Source organism: Lynx canadensis, chromosome D4 (assembly GCF_007474595.2).
Source record: "Lynx canadensis isolate LIC74 chromosome D4, mLynCan4.pri.v2, whole genome shotgun sequence".
Taxonomy (NCBI): domain Eukaryota; kingdom Metazoa; phylum Chordata; class Mammalia; order Carnivora; family Felidae; genus Lynx; species Lynx canadensis.
Window position 1 is genome coordinate 6,270,338 of NC_044315.2, and position 22,092 is coordinate 6,292,429.

At 41.0% G+C, this 22,092-nt stretch overlaps 1 protein-coding gene across 1 annotated transcript in view; it reads right to left on the minus strand.

The window, feature by feature from the left end:
* The window catches only part of CD274 (CD274 molecule), a 30,306-nt gene extending 19,434 nt beyond the window's left edge, over positions 1 to 10,872 (minus strand). The window contains exons 1-3 of the mRNA XM_030293261.2: positions 10,728 to 10,872; positions 6,071 to 6,126; positions 4,868 to 5,209 (exon numbers count right to left, since the gene is read on the minus strand). Of these exons, the coding sequence (XP_030149121.1) occupies positions 4,868 to 5,209; positions 6,071 to 6,122 (394 nt within the window). The 5' untranslated portion in view covers positions 6,123 to 6,126; positions 10,728 to 10,872. The remainder of the gene's footprint in view (positions 1 to 4,867; positions 5,210 to 6,070; positions 6,127 to 10,727) is intronic.
* Between the last annotated feature and the right edge of the window lie 11,220 nt (positions 10,873 to 22,092).

The following is a 22,092-nucleotide window of genomic DNA, read 5'->3' on the forward strand; positions in this document are numbered from 1 at the left end:
AGAACACACTGATGGTTACCAGAGGGGACGTGAGGGGAGGTGGGTGGAGGGATGGGTGAAATAGGTGATGGGGATTAAGGAGGGCACTTGTTGTGATGAGCACCTAATGTTGGATGTTAAGTGTTGAATCACTAAATTGTACACCTGAAACTGAAAAAAACCCTCAAGATTGTCAAGACCATCCACTTTGTTAACAATGAACTTCACCTTGAAGTATTAGCTAATGATAGTGAATCATCATAATTAGCGACGCATTAAAAATATGGTATGTTAGGGGCGCCTGGGTGGCGCAGTCGGTTAAGCGTCCGACTTCAGCCAGGTCACGATCTCGCGGTCCGGTCCGTGAGTTCGAGCCCCGCGTCGGGCTCTGGGCTGATGGCTCAGAGCCTGGAGCCTGTTTCCGGTTCTGTGTCTCCCTCTCTCTCTGCCCCTCCCCCATTCATGCTCTGTCTCTCTCTGTCCCAAAAATAAATAAACGTTGAAAAAAAAAATTAAAAAAAAAATATGGTATGTTAAATTTTTATTCCATCCTTTAAAATTTTCTATTTTTGTACATATTTTTAATGTTTGTTTTTGAGAGAGAGGCAGAAAGAATGTGAGTAGGGGAAGGGCAGAGAGAGGAAGACACAGAATCTGAAGCAGGCTCCAGGCTCCCAGCTGTCAGCACAGAGCCCTAGGTGGGGCTCAAACCCACGAACCCTGAGATCATGACCTGAGCTGAAGTTGGATGCTTAACCGACTGAGCCACCCCAGAGTCCCCTATTTTTGTACATTTATGGAATGCACAATGCAGTAGGTTGAACCATATGAAATTAGCGATGTTCAACTTCTTTTACCTTTTAAAAAAGTCAATTTCTTATGCTATATCCTTTATATTAGCACAAGTACATCCTTTATAACTACACACACATATTAGCTAATCTACTTTATTGATGGGGTAGGTTATCAAAAACATTTACAGACTACTGGTTTACTAGATATAGAGCACACATGTGCTAATCCAGTGGTCATATCAAGACCAAGAAAAGTTCACAGTAGTTTTGAAGTCAATATACAATTCCATATATACCCTGGAGGGATAAATACAAGGGGTAAAACCTGGTCATTAAGGACAGAGACTTAAGAGCTAGATTACCTGAGTTCAGAACCTGGCTTTACCACCTAATAGTTGAACTTGGGTAAATTACTTAATTTCTTTAGACCTCAGTTTCTTAAAAATATTTTTTTCAATGTTTTATTTACTTTTGACACAGACAGAGACAGACTGCAAGCAGGGGAGAGGCAGAGACAGAGACAGAGGGAGACACAGGATTCAAAGCAGCCTCCAGGTTCCGAGCTGTCAGCACAGAGCCTGACGCAGGGCTCGAACCCACGAACCGTGAGATCATGACCTGAGCCGAAGTCAGACGCTTAACCAACTGAGCCCCCCAGGTGCCCTGGAGCTCAGTTTCTTTATTCATAAAATGAGAATCACACCATACCCATCACTGAATCCAAGATGGCATCTATTGAAAGACACACTTAGATTGCAGAGATAGTCGAATATGAAAACATGCATCCTCCTACCCCATGATGGACCTCCTACCCCATAGAGTCATTTGAGGATTAAGTGAGTTAAGTAGGAAAAGTGCTTAGGACAGGGCCTGGGATGCAATAGCTACTACATGCGTGTCAGTTACTACTAGGACAGCTACTAGAGCTGTTGCTGCTCCTCTCCTTACTACCTCTATTTAAGTGTCCTCAGACAGTCTTCTTCAGAAAGTACTGACAATTCCTCATGAACAGACTCAGAAATAAATTTTCACATATTCAAACTTGTTCATGTTTCAAAAAGGTTAGGCTTATCCTATTTGAGGAAATACTTCATTCATTCATTCAATAAATATGTTTTTTATGTTCTTTTCATGTTTGTTTATTTATTTTGAGAGAGAGAGAGAGAGAGAGAGAGAGAGAGAGAGAGAGAGAATACGAATGAATGTGTGCATGCACAAGAGAGCCAGGCAGGGCCAGAGAGAGGCAGAGAGAACCTCAAGCAGGCTCCATGCTATTAGCACAGAGCCCACCGTGGGGCTCGATCTCATAAACCATGAGATCGTGACCTAAGATGAAATCAAGAGTCAGATGCTTAACAAACTAAGCCACCCAGGCACCCCATTCAACAAATATTGTGTGTGTGTGTGTGTGTGTGTGTGTGTGTGTGTTCTTGTCACACCCTTCTTGTATGCCAAGTCCTAGGGATAAAACAGTGATTAAACAAACCAAAATCTCTGCCTTTGTGCGAAATATATTCAAGAAAGAGGAGAGAGATAACAAACAGAACAGGCACATTTATATGATGTGTTAGATGGGGATAAGTATGTTCTGTGATACATTAGATGGGGAGGAACACTACAGAGAACACCTAAATGGGGATGGCTGGTGAATCTGGGGGGAGAAATGGGGTTGGTGGGGAATGACAACATGAATCCTTGGTTTGTATGAACAAATGAGCTTTATCAGGGTAACTATATAATAATTGAGTTAATCTAAAACTAAACTCTTACACATTTCAGTTTTGAAATGCTTCCCCTTTAAAATCCCAGGGTGAGTAAACTCTCTGTGGGAAAGCTGCTGTTAACTCAGGTCGACAGTGATGGGGAGAGGAACCTGACAGCATTACTGTGAAATCATTTGCATATGGAGATGACTCAGGAATTCTAACCTGCTTGAGTTGTGAAGCTCATGAAAGAGGACATTTCCACGAATGACTCTGCCTCAGTGCATGCGAAGCTTGGTGGCTGGCTTGCTCTCAAGTGTAGTTCAACTCAACACCCAAGACCACTTGTGTACAGATGACAAGAGGGATGGGACTAGGGTGCCAAATTTAGTAATTTATAATACAAAATGGAATGGTCAAAACAAATCAGGGTGCCTGGGTGGCTCAGTCAATTGAGCATCCGACTCTTAATTTCAGTTCAGGTCATGATCTCACAGTTCATGGGATTAAGCCCTGTGTTGGGCTCTGTGCTGACAGCATGGAACCTGTTTGGGATTCTTTCTCTCTCTCAAAAATAAGTAAATAAACTTTAAAAAACAAAAATAAATCAGACCCTCAAACCTGGATGTTCATCTGCTTTGTTCCATTAGGAACCCCTCCTTGGAAAAACCATCAAGGCTATAAGGTTTTCTATTATGTTGAACCATAGCAAAGGAAGTCACAGATCAACAAGGGACATTACAGAGCCCAGAGGACCTAAAAGAACACTCACACTCGCTACAGGACAACTGTTCCACTCTCTGCATACCCCCTAATGGCTGATGAGAGACCCTCTTTTCTGGAAGCAGAAATTTATACCCTATACTTCCTTTTACCTGACCATAGGGTTTTGCTCTTTTTCTCCAACCCAGATCCAGCCATGCTGGCCATTCATGGGGCTAAGTCTTGATAATTTCTTCAATGCCATGCATGAAACAGTTAGTGCCTGATATTTGCTGACAGACTGAAGGAAAGTTGAAAATCCCAACCTGGGATCTCACCAGCTTGCTGTTCTGGGGACGTAGATGGTAAAATATAATGAAAATTAGATCTACTTCCCAAGACAAGTGACATCTTCTTGACAACAGTAGCACTAATTGGGCCAGAATCAGAAACTCAGTAATGTGCCATAAAATATATGCATTTCTCCGAATTCCTACAAAATTTTGATTTTGAGTTTAAATGATCAGTTATCCCTTTATGATAAATATAAACTTTTTCTACTTGTAAAATTGATCTTCCAATGGAAGGTGGGTAAACCAGGAATGGAAAGAGCAAGGAGGGTAACGATTAGATTCTGGTCACATACTAAAAGATCATCATGTAAACAAAAAAGGCAGGCAGATAATCTCAAAACTATGACTAGAAAGAACAGATTTCAGCTTAGTATCAGATAATAATTTCAATAAGCCTATGGACAGGATGTTGCTGTGGAAAGCATGTGAGCAAAAGATCCCTTGGGGGAGATTTCTGTTCTTTGGGAGTTTGGATTAGTTTCTCTTACTTGGGATCCTTTCATGTTTCAATTCTGTGAATCTAAACAGTGAAAGCAGTAGGGGTCAAGTAAAGTGTTGAAGGTGTTTTCCTTTTCTTAGCTAGTGGCAATGCAAAACTTTGAACCTAAGTGACCTGATGACGTATCTATGGGTCAGTACCCAGGAATTTGATATTCACAGTTCCTCTGCAACACTCCAAGATAACAGTGGTACATATTTTCAAGATGAATATATGCCCAATGAGCCTAGTTTACACTCTCTCTGAAGAATAGTTTCCTTTGTATTTGGTAGGATTATTTTTTGCCTACATAGACTGACTTCAAGTCTTTCTGAATGTAAACCTTATAGTGGGGTTTGTTTTTAACATATTAATTGGGACTTGACACAGAGAGGCATAAAGGAAGGAAAATGATGGCAGACTTCATAAAATTTTAAGAAATTATAGTGGAATAAAAAAATTCCTGGAGGGACACACGAACAGTGGTTGCCATCTTTGTGTGCCATGGAAAATGGCAGTGAATGGAGGAAGGGCACTTTTGTAATTCATTTTACTCCCCTCCATAGTATCTGAATTATTTGCAAATACATATATTACTTTCACAATAATAAAAAAATAAATACTAGAAATTTATATTTAGGAGAACTGAAAAAGGGCCCTGCCATGTTTGGCTCTAGATTCCTGGGGGCTGTTGAATAGGAACTGTTCCCATAATGCTCCCTGACGAGTGTGTGAAGGAATGAATGAACAGACTGACACCATGGATATCGAGGTCCACTTGCAAGAAGGAAATGTTCCCAGCACCAGGACACGGTTTTCATCAAGACTGGGCCCTCTTCACCTGGGGACTACTCTTACCATGAACTTTCAAAGTAATCCGCTTATAGTCAGCACCGCCATAGCCAATCAAGCAGCAGTAAACCCCGGCATCCTCCAGGGTCACGTTTGTGATCTGAAGCGCGGCCTTCCCCAGGAAGAGCTGGTCCTTCAACAGCTGGGCCCTCTGACTGTAGCTTCTGTGCTGAACTTTCAGGTCTTCCTTCCCTTGCACAAACTGAATGATTTTCTTATCCTCCATTTCCCAGTAGACGATCAGTGAAACCAGGTCTAATTGTTCTTCTACAGGGAATCTGCACTCCATTGTCACATTGCTGCCGTACTCTACCACATACAGGTCCTTGGACACTGTGATCGTAAACGCTGAAGAGAAAGATGATCAGTCTTCAGAAGATGGGAAACTCCTCAAAAAATTTGCAGACTGATGCAGGGTTTACAAACACTTTATCTGGTCACTTATGTGATCATTATGTTCAAGGACTTACTTCCCTAAAATACATATTTTATCTAGTGGCTTTGGAGCACACTTTGGAACCCTAAATCTCATCCATGAGTGAGAATAGTAAAATCCACTAAACAAGCTGCTGTCCCCAAATCATAAACCTGTATTACTGTAGAAATATGACATGGTGATGGTGTACTTATAACCAGGAAGACTTGGTTTCATACGGATACCCCCATAATGTCCTTTGGTTGGAAACCTATTTACCTTCTAGACAGTCTGAATGATAGATTCCAACAGTCCTCTTTTCTTACTGTCCTAAACTCTTGACCAGCTGTCCAGCCAGAGGTACATGGGTATGGAGATTTAGGGAGGGTCTCTGTGTTACCCTGGCACTTTCAACGTATACTATAATTCTTCTGTAGAATATACTCATTGGGAAAAGCAGGTTGCAGAGGAAGGTGGATATAACGATCCTGTTCTTGTTTAAAATAAATGAATAAAAGTACATACATAGACCATTTCCCCAGATATTTTCAGGAATTATCCCTGGGAAATGGATAATGGGTAATAGACAAATAGCTAATGGATAAGTTTTCTTTCTTTCAGTTTGACCATATTCCCCGTATCTTTGGCCAATGAAATGGGTTTATGAAATAAAGAAGGAAAAACAGAATGTTCTCTAAAAAAAAATGACATCCATTTAAAATAATTATTTTAGTTTTTAACTTATGGTAAAATATTTCAAATATAGAACCTAATGAAACGATCTGGTGTCTTACCTTTCAGCAAATGACAGTAGGCCATGAATGCAAAGACACTAAATATCCTCATTTTTCTGGAGTGACCGAATTATGGAAAACACAAAAAGAAAAATGCTTTATTCAATGATGACAGGTCTTGGCAGTTCTCACTGAAATAGTCTTCTGATAACCAGACAATGCCTGATTCATAAATGTGGAAGTGCAATAGGGAATTTAGAAGTTTAATACCTTTACTTAATATCACCGTCATATAAAGCAAAATGGAAAAAAGTTACTATGGTGAGAATCTTTATTTATTATTATTTTTTTGTTTCAGAAGTTGAATTCAGTGATTCATCACTTACATATGACGCCCAGTGCTCATCCCAACAAGTGCCCTCCTTAATGCCCATTACCCATTTAGCCCATCCCCCCACCCAACATCCCTCCAGCAGCCCTGTTTGTTCTCTGTGTTTAAGAGTTTCTTATGGTTTGTCCCATTCTCTCTTTTTATCTTATTTTTCCTTCCCTTCCCAGAATCTTTAAATGTAATTACAAGGTCTGAAAATAACTTATACTAGAACTCAAAAGACGCCAAGGAGAAAATATTACACTAAACCCTCTCAACTATTTCATGTTTTTTCTTCAGTGGAACATATCTGGAAATCCAAACCTGCCCTGTGAAAAATTTAAAAGGAGAGTCTGACTTCCACACCTCCCACCTTTTAACTCTTTTTTTCCCCCTCCATGGCACCTGAATATTTTCATCCTACCCTTAACTACTCAAGCCTTCCATATCACTATCCCAACCACGCCACTTCTCTCCCAGGGGCCATCCTTCTAAATCTCCTCTTCTGTCCTTCACTTATTCCAAATTATAAATCCTATTCTCTCAATAAAATTGGTTCTACAAGTAGCAGGAGTGAGAAGGAGAAACAGTAGGCTCCAACCAATTCATACTAAGATGTTAATGACTCACAGTCACTCTTTCTATTCTTTATTAACACATTCTCCCTCTTGTATTATACATGTATTTACACACTTTGAGAAGTCAGTTTTCCCTCTTAAGGTCTCTTTGACCTCTTGTATACATACAAAAACTCACAAGTGATCAATTAATCTATGCTACACATATATAAGACAGAAGATTTAGGCTAATACACAAATAGCTCCTAAAAATCAGAAAGAAAACTACATACAACTCAACAGAAAATGAGCAAAAAGTTCTAGCATACAGGTCAGAGAATAAGAAGTACAAGTGACATATACACACAGGAAAGAATGTTTAATCTCAACAGTTTTTTTAAAAGTATAAGTTTACATTAGGTACTATTTTTCACTTATCAACCTAGCCAAAATTATAAAGATTCCTAATATTTAGTGTTTGTAAGAAATGGACAAATGGGTTTTCTCACTAATGGTAGGAATGTGAAGTTATACAACCTTTTTGGGATGGCAATTTGGTAATGCCCATTAAAATTTTAAATGTATATACGATATATGAGCTCTCACCTCCTCTCCTAGAAATATATCCTACAAGAACACCTACATAAACAATACATGTTAACTGATGATACTACTAACACTAGCCCCAAACTGGGGAATACTCCAGAAAGCCTAAAGGGTTAAATAAATTTTGTTATAGTCATACAATGTAATACCATTAAGGATAGAATTGTAGTGACTTTGCAAAGCTGTAGAACATAATTTGCAGAGCAGTATATGTAGCAGAAATCTACTGTAGTGAAAACAAAGAAAAATCTGTGTGTGTGTGTGTGTGTGTGTGTGTGTGTGTGTGTGTGTGTGTGTGTTTAGACATAGGAAATACCCAGAAAAATCCATACCAACACGCTGATGGTGATTATCTCTAGGAGTGAAATCAAAGGGATGATAAGCAGGTTTTCACCTTTTTATAATTTTTAAAAGAAAGAATGTGAGAAAAAGAAAAAAAAGTAGATGATCTTACTAATGATTTCTTTGGTGTTTCTGTGTGCACATTTTCAAATAAATGGATATGTTTCCCTTTATTTATCAGAAAAACATAAAAATGAATTTAGTGAAGCATTTCATCCTGCCAACCTGCAGAATGTTTGTGAGGCAGAGTAGCAGAAGGGACAGAACCCTGGAACCTCAAGCATCAGAGTTGAGGGAGAATAATGATATTTATTTTCCTGGTTTTTTGTTCATTATTAGAATAATATAAACACATTGAAGAAAATGAGAAAAGAAGGGAAAGATCACCCACTATTCCATTACTTTAACCTGAGAAACAATTGCTAATGCCAGGAAGTATTTTTGGTGTCCAAGTGCAGTGGGGTGGGGGTGAGGATTGCTGGTCTCCAAGAATGCTGTCTTTGAGCATCCCACAAAGCACAGGACAGCCACCACAGCAGAGCAGTGTCTAGGCCAAGCTGTCAACAGTGCTAAGACTGAGAAACCATTATGAGCATTCTAGCAAATATTTTACCTCTAGTCCTTTCCCCTATGAATTTTTTTAAAAAACAATTATAACCTTATCCTATATTTAACTCATTTTTTTTTCATTTAGTATTATAATACAAACATTTTCCATTTTACTGAATGATATTCATAAGTATCTTACTGTTTCCATAATGGTTACTTCCCCTATAGTTAGGCATAAGATTGTTTAAAAATATCATACATATTTGTGTATACAGCAAATATCTGGGAAGTGCCTACTGTGTGCTCAGCCCCATGCTAGGTCCTAGGATAGACTTTCCCCAAGTGGAATTGTTGATCGAGGACAAAGAACATTCTGGGACACTTGGCTGGCTCAGTCGGTTAAGTGTCCAACTTCTGATTTTGACTCAAGTCATTATCTCATCGTTCATGAGTTTGAACCCCACATCAGGCTCTGCACTGACGGTGTGGAGCCTGCCTGGGATTCCCTCTGGAACATCAGGGCAGCTGGTCTAAGAGAACACTGACATCTTCCTCAAGTAAGAAACTATGATGGTATATCTGGATTCCCCAACAAGAGCATTCAAAGAGCAAGGAAATTTGAACTAGGAAAGAAATGATGGTTCATTCTGGATGGGGAAGCAGGTTTGTGCCTGGGGAACTCAGTATAATCCTTTGGAACTGATGCTACCCCCTCCATCTCCCAAGGGTAGCCAGGGTAGGAGGAAAAGATGGAAAAGAATTCAAGCTTCCTTTCTCAATAAGTAGGAGTAAGCAGTGTCTTGATGTCTGTTTGTTTTAGAGTTTCCTTTGACTTTTACCTGATGTAAATGAACTATAATTTGATTTTCAAAAAAAAATTTTTTCCTAGAGTTTGACAATGTAACTCCAAAATGAAAATCCACCCCATCAATAGATCAAGAGAGTTGACCTATTAAACCCATCTAAACCCTGTGCCCAACTCCCTTCCCTCGGTCACCCTGAGACCCTCTTCTATGATTCCCAGGTGACTTCAAATCCCAGCAGTACTTCTGTGGCTTCCTGTAAGACTACACTCTAACTACTGTCCTGTAACCTCTGCCTACTCTCTTCCACCGAAAAAGGCTAATTTTTTCTTTAGACTATCATAGTCCTTAAAAACTGCTGGCAACTTCAATGGAAAGTGGCACTATCCTGAAGGTGATTTTTCAATTTGCCTCAAAAGGTGGCTCAGTGGGTTGAGCCTCTGACTCTTGATTTCGGCTCAGATCATGCTTTCATGGTTGGTGGAAATCGAGACACATGTCAGGCTCTGCGCTAATGGTGCGGAGCCTGCTTGGGATTCTCTCTCTCTGCCCCTACTCCACCCCCCAAATAAAATAAACATTAAAAACTTTAAAAAAGGGCTTTAAAATATTCAGGCTCTTTGCCTAAGTAGTTAAGCTTACAAGAGTTTGCCTGAAGGAAATAATCAGCAATATCCCAGAGATTTATTTACATTCAAAGATGTTCACTGAATGGCTAAGATACTTAAAACACTGTAAATAATCTTTATGTCCAGAATGGGGTATTAATTTTGCCTGGTTACCCAGTAACATGGAATGCAGCCAGTAAAAAAACTGTATCTACATGTACACACACATATACATACACATATATACACATACATACTGTGAGTATGTGTGGGTAGATATATCACATTTTAGAAGACTGTTTAATCCACAGAAAATCATACAAGGTATTTCTTAGATGCAAACAAGGTGAAACAATGTGTTATAAGACAAAGACCATGATCAATGTGTCCAAAGGCTCCATTTGGAGCCTGCAGGTCTCCTGCAGGTCCTCAGCGCAGGCAGCGCGAAGAACTCCTATTGAGGTTTCCTGGATCTTACAGTAGGAGGGGATCCTTAGGAGATGCTGCAGGTGTACGACGTACTCAGAGAGCAGCTGAGGATGGACGAGGACCCAGGTGTCCGACCTCCAGCCTAGGAATTTCCCCCTAGACTCTGCTACCTAAGTCAGGACCATATTCAGGAACGCGCGGAAACTTATACTTACAAAACTGACATGAAGCAAAACTGAATCCCACCTGGCGAAAGGCCAAACGTTTTAGCTTTTCCTATTAACCTATGCAGCTGATCTGCTCTATTGCCCCATCCAACCAGCAACGCTTTCCCTCGTCCGCCTCCCCTCTCCATTCCAAAGGTCCACAGAGCATTTTTTAAAGCGCCAACCCCAACCGGGACAGCCAGCGAATCCCGCGGTGGGCACCCCATGAGGGAAGGACGCTCCCTACCTGCCGGCGGGGAGACTGGCGGCGCCTCCGCACGCGGTGGCCCCGGAGCTGCTGCAGCAGCAGGTGGCGCGGGTTCTCGCGCTAATGAGCTGGCGGGGGGCGGGGCGGGGCGGGGCTCCGCCCCACCCGGCCGCAGCCCCGCCCCTGAGACCTCGGCGAGCCCTTCGTCCTTGATCCGTTCTCTAGGCTGGGCTCGTAGTGGGGAGTTAGCGGTTGCGTTCTAGGATAAAAAGTAGAAACCGAAAGCGAAAATAGAGGTCCGGGTTCTTGTAAATCAGCTGTTAAAGAGAAAAGCTTCCGCATTAAAGCAATCTAATAATTCCGACCTATTCTTTTAAAACAGAGGTTGAAAAAATAAAACAAAGGTTGAAAACAAACTGACGTCTGAGCTGATTACAAAGACTTCAGACGGCTTTTATTTTAGGAATCCAGACACCTGACGTTCTGCCCATCAGGTTCCCCCCACCCCCCAACCCCCACAGCCTTCCGATAAAAGCTTTTCACAAGATGGTACATCTTGTCGTAGCTGGATGTAATTCCACAATACATACGAAGTAAAATGGCAAGCCCATATGGCTTTGGTTTTTATTCTAGAAAGTACGGGTGTGTGTAATAGGAAATATACTTTTAATACGTGAATTTTGAGGACTTCCTCAAAGTTCCTCGACATAATGAAACTTAGGTTGCTTTGACATGAAAAGAACTTCCCATCACCGGTTACATCTTTTAAGAATGCTCTCGATCCCTGCTGTTTTGCCATCCTTGGGGGTTCAGGTTAGGTTAGCACATTCTAGGCGAAGATAAGGAAAACCCTCCAGACCCATGGAGGAGACTAGCTAAAAACCATGTGAGTCACACAGAGGGTGATGGCATAATTAAGCGTTCCCCATTGCTGGACTTGTAGGTGCTTCCCTCTCTTTCTCCTTCCTTCTTCCCTCCCTTCTGGTCTCTCTCTGTCTCCCTCTCTTTGTAATTTTAAATTGGTAACCTGAACTCTTCATTGTTTTGACTTTCCTGCTTATTTATTTCAACTGCAATTCAAAATACTGCATAACGGATGAATATCAAGATGTCCATTGCCTTGGTTATGGCATTTGCTTCCCAAGTAAGACTTCACATTCTCAAGAGTATCACGTTTTTATTCTTTAACCTAGAAAAATACTGAGGATGATACTGCCTTAAAAATCTGGTAGAGAGTGTGAAATTCTCTTTAGCCTCAATCAAATTGTAAATATACTTGGAGATTCAGCTGAGACGCTCCCTCTTTCAAATCTCTTTTTGAGGCCACATAGTGGAATACAGCAGTATTATCCCAACTTTGTCTGATATTTTCTATTTTATCTTTCATTTTTCTAAAAATGAGAGTTAAGACCCAGGACACAAGATTTCATGACCTGTGAGTGTGGTCATGACTATTGTGTGAGGAAAAAAAGAAAGAAAAAAACTGTCTCTAGAGCCACCTGCTGCTAACTAGCTAAGTTATCCTGAGCAACCAATTCACTGAGTAGTAGTGAGGATTAAGTAATATCCTCTTAGATGGCCTCTATGATCTATGAATAATTTTTCAAACTGAGAGGAGGGGGGAGGGAGGGTGTTTAGTTTACTGTTTGCTTTACTAAGGTGATGTCCAGGATCTACATAATGATCAACAGAGAAGGCAGAGAGTGAATGGAATCTGTCTTTCTCTGAACTCAGTGATGGGAATGGAAAGTATTTACTCAGATTGCTGCTCAGTGATTTACATATTAGTAATTTGATGATTGCTGATCTTATTCATCTTCCCCACCTGTTTTCACCCTTCAGCCATTGATTTCCCATACAGCTTATCAAGGTTCTTAATGAAGTTTTTGGTACCTTCTGGAGATATTAAAAAACAAACAAACAAAAAAACCAGGATGTGTTTAGAAAAAAAGGAGAATTTATCACTTCAAAAAATATATGAGAGTCTGTATGTTACTATACTGGAATTAAAATTAAAAAACGTAAAAATATACATGAGAATCAAAACAATCCTGACTTTGTGATTTGGGTAAAGTAGACGGAGAAGTGCTGAGACAGGAGGAGACCAGTGAGAAGCCGAAGGTGTGGGATGAGACATCCAGATCATCTTCAGTATTGCCATATCCTTTCTCGCTGCTCTTACTCTATTCATTTTTAGAGGAAAAAACTCATCATTGCCAACGTGCCATTTCTCAGCGTGTTTCTAAGGTTGACTCGCATCACAGTTGACTTGGTGTAGGTGTTTAAATACAGAATCCAGGTCTCTGCTGAATCCAGTTCTCCTGGGGCTGGTCTGGACATGCACATTTCAACACCATCCCTGGGTGGTTCATGTGCACACTAAAGTTTTGAAAACTGATGGTATAATGTTTAAGGAAAAACTGAACCAAGAGTTCTTTGCAAGTGCAGACGTAGCACCCTTTCCTGTAATTTGGTTAACGAGTATCAGTACCACCCTTCACTCTAGTTCTGCCTATCCCACTTCCACATTTGCCCTTAAAACGAGAGAGATGACCTTTGTTCTGTTCTTAAAAGGAGGATAGGCTGTAGGTTCTGAACAACTGGGCTTGAAGTGCCATTAGCAATTTCCTGGTGAAGGAGCAATTTCCAGTAAACTTTCTTGATCATCACAAACAGGATAAAATAAAGAAACTTTAAGAATATCAACAACCTGCTTGGTTTGCATTGAAAGTTTACAAATGCATTTTATTACTAGATAGAGAGAATATCCAAATGTGTCTCCACGTTCTATTTTTGATTGTGTGCAACTGTAAACCACTGCCCTGTTATGCCCATCTCTCTCTCTGTGTCCCTATCCGCCAACTCCTGCCTTCTGTTGGCTTCCTCCTTCATCATCTGTTCATAATCTGTACATCTGTGCCAAACAGATTTCATTGATAACACTTTGCCCTAGTCACACAAGTGTTTAAAATACAGCAGTAATTCACACACGGGGATGGTCAGAGAGAAGCAGCTGTCATCTCCTGACACCCATGTTCAGATGCTTCTCTCACTTTACACTGTATTTGTCTGCTTCCTCCCTGTCCTCAGCTGGGGATGGGCTGGCCAATTGAAGAGTTCTATCTAGCCTTCAAAGGGGAGCTCCCATGCTGTGGGCACTTGAAAACAAAGATGAGATCTCCAACAATGTCCCCTGTCCTCAGGAATTAATAAACCCACAGGAACACTTATGACTTGAATCAATGCTGTGGGACTTTGGGACTCTATGGGAAATAACTTAGTTCTAAGGTATCTCAATAAATGAAGGCCACTAAAAGTAAAGTTTACAAGTGGGAGATACCCTTTTAGAGGATACTAGAAAATATTCTTTATTGATTTAATATCCTAGACTAAAAATTACGTAAGTGAATGTTATACAAGTCAGTCCCCTCGGAGTCATTTCACTTGATTTAAGGGCATGATTTAGTTCCAGTGTCTCTTGTAGAATTGCCTCCAGAAGTATTATCTTATACTCACACTGAGATTTAAACCAAGAACTATGTGAGTTCTCAATACCTAAAAGTCTTCAAAGCCTCTCCTTTGAAGGAAATAACTGATTTTTCTTCTCTGGTCTGAATAAGTGCTTATTCAAAGGTTATAGTCACATCCAAGTCACAGGATTGAGAACCTACTTAATCTGCCACTCCTGACTGCAGACTCATCATAAAAGAATGAGAAGTAGTTGTTTTTTTTCTTTTCCCCACCTTTTACTGAAAGGACATTAAGGCCTTTCTGTTTTGAGAAAGAGAGATGGGCAGGGAAGATAAGCAGTTTCCCCATCACCCATGAGGGCTGGCCTAGGTTTGGGTTGGAAAGGTAGTCCTAGTTTTGCTTCTGGTGCAGTAGGGTTGGTATCTGTCACCCTGTATTTCACAGACTCCAATAATTCTGGAAATAACCCTCATTTGATTGGTTCTGGTAAAGGGGATAATTAATGCCTGCTGTAACCACAAACGATTTAACCCAGTTAGGTCATCATTTTTCATGTGTTTATGGAGGGCAAGAGGAAGATGGGGAGCTGACATGGGGAAGAATACATTCTAACGTTGAAATGCTTGTTCCCAGATTCACTTAGAAGAAATCAATGGGACTATGGCAGGCCAAGTGGTACATCATTTCCAGGGATTCTTGCCATGGGAACAACAGAAACAGAATTAAGACTGAGGTCTGGGTGATTTTTTGGTGTCCCTGGGTAGCACAAACATATGTTGTGCCCTTCTTGTGAAGAGTTGAAAAGGAAAGGGAATAGATAATAAAGTGGGTCACCTTATTCATCAGAGTTCAGAGACTGTTCTCAAATTTTTAAAAAGGGTATTTGTGCTGATTCCTCAGGGGTGCAGGAGGCTGAGAGTCACAGGCGGAGAACAGAGTCATGTGAGCCACATGGGCTGGAGAAAGAGGAAGTCAACCCGGGTCTAGTCTAGTGGTCTTTTCATAGTCGAGAAGAAGGAAGAAGGAGGAGAAATATAAATAGGTACTGTGAGTGGAAAAAAATCGGGAATGAGAGAAATATATAGAGAAGATCTTGGAGTGTGTTAAACAGGCTGAGGAGAACGTTTGCAGGAAATTCTTCAGTAAGCTTATGTATTATTTTTCAGTATTTCAGTTGTCAGTTTATATTTCCTTAGAAAGCCATTACATGCTTGGACTGAACCATGTGAAGCCTTGGTTTTATTCACTTTACACTCTGAAATATAATCACCCTTCGCCCCTGCTGAAAAAAGCTTTCCTTGACTCTGCTGCCCCCTTAAATTACTGTCATCTCCGATTACGCCATCTCAATGGCACACCTCAGCAAACTATCTTCAACTATCAAATTAACAAAACAAAAAGCAATCATTATAGTAAAGATTAATATAGTAAGACATAGATTTTGTACATGTCGGACACTGTCTTGGTAATTTCCATATATTAGCTTCCTTAAGTTTTATCCTAAGAGGAGGGTACCGTTATCACCCCTATTTCAGAGATGTGGATACTGAGGCACCAGTGCTTAAGTAACTTGTGTAAGCTTCCACAGTCAGAAGTGGCACAGCCAAGGTTCAAACCCAGGCACTTTGGTGCCTAAGCTCTTAACTACTATACAAGTGTGCAGTGAAATTGGTATCCTTGCTTACTGCTGCTGGCACTGTGCATTTGTTCAACCTCAAAAAGTGAAAGAGGCAACTGGGTGACTCGGTGGGTTAAGCATCTGATTAGAACTCAGGTCATGATCTCACGGGTCGTGGGTTCAAGCCCCACGTTGGGCTCTGTGCTGACAGCTCAGAGCCTGCCACCTGCTTCCGATTCTGTGTCTCCCTCTCTCTCTGCCCCTCCCCCACTCTCTCTCCCTCTCTCAAAAATAAACATTAAAAAAATGAAAAAAAACCTGAAACACACTTGCTATCTGACCCAGTAATTCCACTCCCATATATCTATATCTGCATCTATATGTATATCTACATCTATATCTATATCTATATCTGCCTGAGAACTGTTCATAGTAGTGTTACTCATAATAACAAAAGATAGGGATAATATAAATATTCATCAATTTAAAAAATTTTTTAATGTTTATTTATTTTTGAAACAGAGACAGATCATGAGCGGGGAGGGACAAAGAGGGGAAGACACAGAATCTGAAGCAGGTTCCAGGCTCTGAGCTGTCAGCACAGAGCCCAACGTGGGGCTCAAACTCATGAGCCGTGAGATCATGACCTGAGCTGAAGTCAGAAGTAACTGACCGAGCCACCCAGGTGCCCCCAAACATCCATCAATTTTGAACAGATAAACAAAAGACGGTACACCCACACATTTGCATATTATTCAGCCATAGAAAGGAACGAAGCAGTATTATATGCCACAACTTGGATGAAACCTGAAAACCTGATACTATGTGAAAGAAGCCAGAGTCAAAAGACCATATACGTTGTAGGACTCCATTTATGTGAAATGTCCAGAATAGGCAAATCTATTGAGACAGAAGGCAGATTAGGAATTGCCAGGGGCTGGGGGAAGCAGGAGAACGTACAAAACTCAGTGATGTTCTCTGTTGGTTCAAATGTATAAACATGTTCCATGATTCAAGTGTAAGGTTGTAATTTAGACCGTGTTCCCCACAGCTTGGGAAACTGTTCCAGAATAGCTTACTACTGAAGAGCTTCTGGCCTCAGCCCACACTGTGCACCTAGATGCCTTCCTTCACAGACCGAGGCTCTTGGCTAAACCTCATTCTCAGATTAATGGAGAAATTCATAGTCCTTGGGAAAGCATCTCTGTTAAAAGGAAATACTACCATACATACCTTGAATTTTCAAAAATGTTGTTTGTTTAAAAACTACTTTATGGTATACAGGGAAATGGTGAATAATTTTACGGTCCTGGGGGGAAGGATTTTCAATGAGTTGAGGATTTTACATCAATTCTAAAATATGTGTACTACTCAACTTGGTATTTACAATCAACATATTAAATGGTTATATATATGAAGCTGTTTATCACAGTGTTATTGACAGTAGCAAAAAAAGAAAAATCCAACAATGAAAATTGTATACACACTTGCAGAAAGTCATACACCTTTTAAAAATGGGACATATGGGGGCACCTGGGTGGCTCAGTTGGGTAATTGTCCAACTCTTGATCCCAGCTCAGGTCTTGATCTCAGGGCTGTGAGTTCAAGTCCCGTGCTGGGCTCCGTGCTAGGTGTGGAGCCTACTTTTAAAAAGTGGGATGTATGAATGCTATCTAACATGAAAATCATGCTACCATGCAAAATGATTAAAAGCACCTATTTGTGTGTGTGTGTGTGTGTGTGTGTGTGTGTAAAAACATACAAACATTCAGTAATTCAGACAGTTATAAATAATACACATACTCATTAAAGTTGTATGTTTGTTTTTTTTTTTTAAGAGAGAGAGAGAGTGGGAGATGGGAGGAGAGAGAGGGAGAGAATCTTAAGCAGGCTCCACGTCTAGCATGGAGCCCGACACAGGGCTCAATCCCATGACTCTGGCATCACGACCTGAGCTGAAATCAAGAGTCGGACACTCAACCAACTGAGCCACCCAAACACCCAAAGTTATATGTCATTTGATACTGAAATAATTTCCTTTAATCCTCTTACCCGTATTCCATTGTGTTCAATAACTATACCTAGATTTCTCTTAATTCCAAAGGTATATATTCTATGGTCACTTTTTCACTTCTATCTTAAAATTGTGAACAATATTGGGGCACCTGGGTGGCTCAGTCGGTTAAGCATCTGACTTCGGCTCAGGTCATGATCTCGTGGTTCGTGAGTTCGAGCCCCACATTGGGCTCTGTACTGACAGCTCAGAGCCTGGAACCTGCTTCAGATTCTGTGTCTCCCTCTCTCTCTCAGCCCCTCCCCTGCTCATGCTCTGTCTCAATAATAAATAAACATTTAAAAAAATAAAACTGTGAACAATATCATACATATAAGAGTATAATGTAGGTATATCGTTTGAAGTGCATCCATTGGGTTTCCACTGGGAACTGGAATTCTACTCGGTTCAACTGAAGAGATGTTAATGAATACACTATTTAAGAGGGTGTGGGTGAGATTAAGAGAACCATGAAGTTGGGCCTGAACCATCAACAACTAGCAACCGTGGGAAGTCCATCTCTGCACTAACATGCAAAGGAGGAAAGCATTTCCGGAGCTCCATGAGCTAGAGCCACAGAAGAGAGGCCTCTGGTCAAGAGTTCCAATTGTGGAAGGACCCAGCCACTACTAGGTCATCAGTCCCAAACAGAGAAGGAAAGTAGAAAACATATCCTACCTCTTTCCTCCTGCTTCCAGTCTCCTCTTCGAAGTGTCCAAACACAAATGGAAACAAAACGAGCTGTGGTGAGCCCAGGTGATACTCTCCAAAAAGATCTGCCTCAAGAGGCATAGAACAGGGAAGGGGAGGAAGAGTGGGTATGAGGAAAGGCAAACAGAAAACCCAAATGGTCTGCCTGTTTTGCCACTCAGCAATTATTCTTGCCATTGATCAGGTGAAGAGAAGCTCATCCCCTACACATGAGAATCAGAAGCCTACCAACCACTATACTGCTTTGAGGTGATGTCAATTTGGGTATACTTTGACCTAGAAACTAAATTGTAATATTTGTCTCCACCAGCACTCTTGACACAAGGTAACAAGGAAAGAGGAGCAAGGAAGAAATGATTAACATTTTACATGTCTGTTTGTCTCAACAGCTTGTTGCAAGGCTAAAATGGATAATTATAACTTCCTACTTCATTTATGTTTCCCTTGCCCTATGCGGTTCCTTTGTAGATCAGGAATTTTTTGCCTGGTGTGGTGATACAACATTTAATTTCTGCATGTTCTGAAATTTAAGTGGTCTCGACCTTATCAAGTTCCTGCAGTTATTTAATGACCATTAGTACTGCACATGGGAGTATTCAGATATGCCCAGTGAATCTCTGGTCATCGTGCAGAGTTCTCCTTGCCCTGATTGTATAGCTTCAACCCAATTTCTCCTTGGTAATTGGGATCAGTTATCCCAATTCCATCACAGTGAGAAACCAAAATGATGAAGGGGGCAGATCCAGCTTCCAATTCAATAGAACCACAGCTGAGTCCTGTGGTAGAAACATTACTTTCTTTTGAACTAGGACTTCCAAACATGGTCAAAGTTTGTAGAAATGGTGTGCTGGACATTTTCCATTTGTCCCAGCAGTCTTTGTGCCTAGGAGGCTGACCTCTAAAAACTGCATGAGCCTGGTTTCCTCATCTTTGGCTTTGGGGTAGATCCAGCTAATGGAAGACCTCAGCAGGATATCGGAGCATGAGAGGACACAGACGGGCCTTTCTTTTCCACCCTGTCCTCAATTGGAGCTGAGGGTGTGGCAGTGGCTCCAATGACAGAATCTCACCCTGCTGGGCTAATGGTCAGTACTGACTGCCTTCCTCTGCTGAACAGCATAGCTTCTGTTGGGTAGCCCTCACCTACAGCCACACCTGTGGCTCTTGCCTGGCTTTAGTAACTGTTCCACCCCTCTGGCCCCTTCTGCTCCCAACTATTGCTGGTTATGACTGGTTATTGAATACAAACTATGTGCCAGACACTGTGACAATTGCCTAAATACATTATGTCATTTAGTCCTCACAGTCCAATAAGTTCGAAGGCTTTTAGTCCTATTGTAGAGATAATATAGTTTTAGAGATTTATGGAAGCAACAGTGACAGAGTTTGACATAGAATCTAGGGGTCCTTATGCTAGGGTCTCTGCACTCAAATACTATTCCCTGCTTCTTTCATCAGTTGATATCCTGCCTTAAAGAATCGAGGTTCCATATGGCTTTGCTCCTGTGGCACAAAGGATACCTTGACAACACACCCGCTCCCACAGTTGGGAACATGAATGCTGGTAAGATTTCCCCATCCAGCCATTCAACAAACAGCATCTGGAATGTAGGACCCAAGCTCCAGAATACTAAGGGTCAGTGCTGACAGCATTAAGGCAAGCCTAGGAGGTTGGTTTGGTGCTTACTCACAGGGAACAGGGAGCTTTGTGTCTATTATTGTGCAGTACCATACTATTGTGCAGTGACAGGATAGACAGCCCAGAAATAAACCCCACATTTATATGGCCAATTAATCCACAAAGGAGGCAAGAAAATACAATGGGGAAATCAAAGTCTCTTCAACAAATGTAGCTAGGACAGCGACGAAACCGGGCTACTTTCTTACACCATACACAAAGATAAGCTCAAAATGGATTACAGACCTAAATGTGAGAGATGAAACCATAAAACTCCTAGAAGAAAACATAGACAGTGATTTATTTGACATTGGCCTTAACAAGGGAAACAAAAGAAAACAAACTACTGGGACTACTCCAAAGTAAAAAGCTTTTGCATGGCAAAGGAAATCATCAGCAAAATAAAAAGGCAACCTACTGAATGGGAGAAGATATTTGCAAATGATATATCTGGTAAGCAGTTAATATTCAAAATATAAAAAGAATGTATACAACTCAACGCCAAAAGACACAAACAGTCCAATTCAAAAACGGGCAGATGACCTGAACAGACATTTTTCCAAAGCAGACATACGGATGACCAACAGACATGTGAAAAGACACTCAACATCACTAATCAAGGGAAATCAAAACCATGAAAATCAAAACCACAATGAGATATCACCTTACACTAGTAAGAATGGCTAGAATCAAAAACAAAAGAAGTAAGTGTTTGCAAGAATGTGGAGAAAAAGGAACTCTCATGCACTGTTGGTGGGAATGCAAACTGGTATAGCCACTGTGGAAAACAGTATGCAGGTTCCTCAAAAAATTAAAAACTGAATTACCATATGATCCAGTAATTACACTATTGGGTATTTCCCCAAAGAAAATAAAAACACTGATTCAAACAGATATATTCACCCCTATGTTTACTGCAGCATTATTTACAACAGCCAAGATATGAAAGCAACCCAAGTATCCACTGACAGATGAATGGACAAAAAGATGTGGTACACACACACACACACACACACACACACACTGGAATATTACTCATCCATAATGAGATTGTGCGATTTGTAACAGTGTGGATGGAGGTAGAAGGTATTATGCTAAGTGAGACAGGTCAAAGACAAATATCATATGATTTTACTTATATGTGGAATCTAAAAAACAAAACAAATGAATACACGAACAAAAGTAAAAACAGACCCATAAGTAGAGAAGAAACCAATGGTTGCCAGATGGGAGGGGGGGGTAAGGGGATGGGCAAAATGGGTGAAGGGGAGAGGGAGACACAGGCTCCCAGTTATGGGATGAGAAGTCACGAGGATGAAAGGGACAGCCTAGGGAATATGGTCAATGGTATTGTAATCCGGTTGTATGGGGCAGATGGCGGGTCCATTTGTGGGGAGCACGGTATATAGACTTGTCAATCACGATATACACCTGAATGTAATGTAACATTGTGTGTCAACTATACTTAAATTAAAAAAAAAAAAAATGCAACTGTGGATCATATGTTTAAGTGACAACCTCTCATCAGACACATTCTTTTCTGGAAAACCGACCCAACAGTGTGGTTGACACCACTTCTGGAGAGTAACAATGAGATGGCTCCTTAAACTCTTTAGAAGCTCAGCTGGGCGCGGGAGCAGGGATTTCTCTCATACATGGGTCACTTACAAACCTCACTGAGGCCTCTTCGTCCCCTCAAAACCTGACAGCTGAGCCGCTGTTGGTTTGAATTTGCCTCTTTGATCTAGCCATTCTCTCCAGGGCACCCGGCCGGACACAGAACACTAGGCCTCGGGCAGGAGAGGGGCGTCTTTCAGGAAGCCAAGGGCTGCGCTGATTGGCTAAGCCTTGGAATCACTGTCAAGGCCGTCCA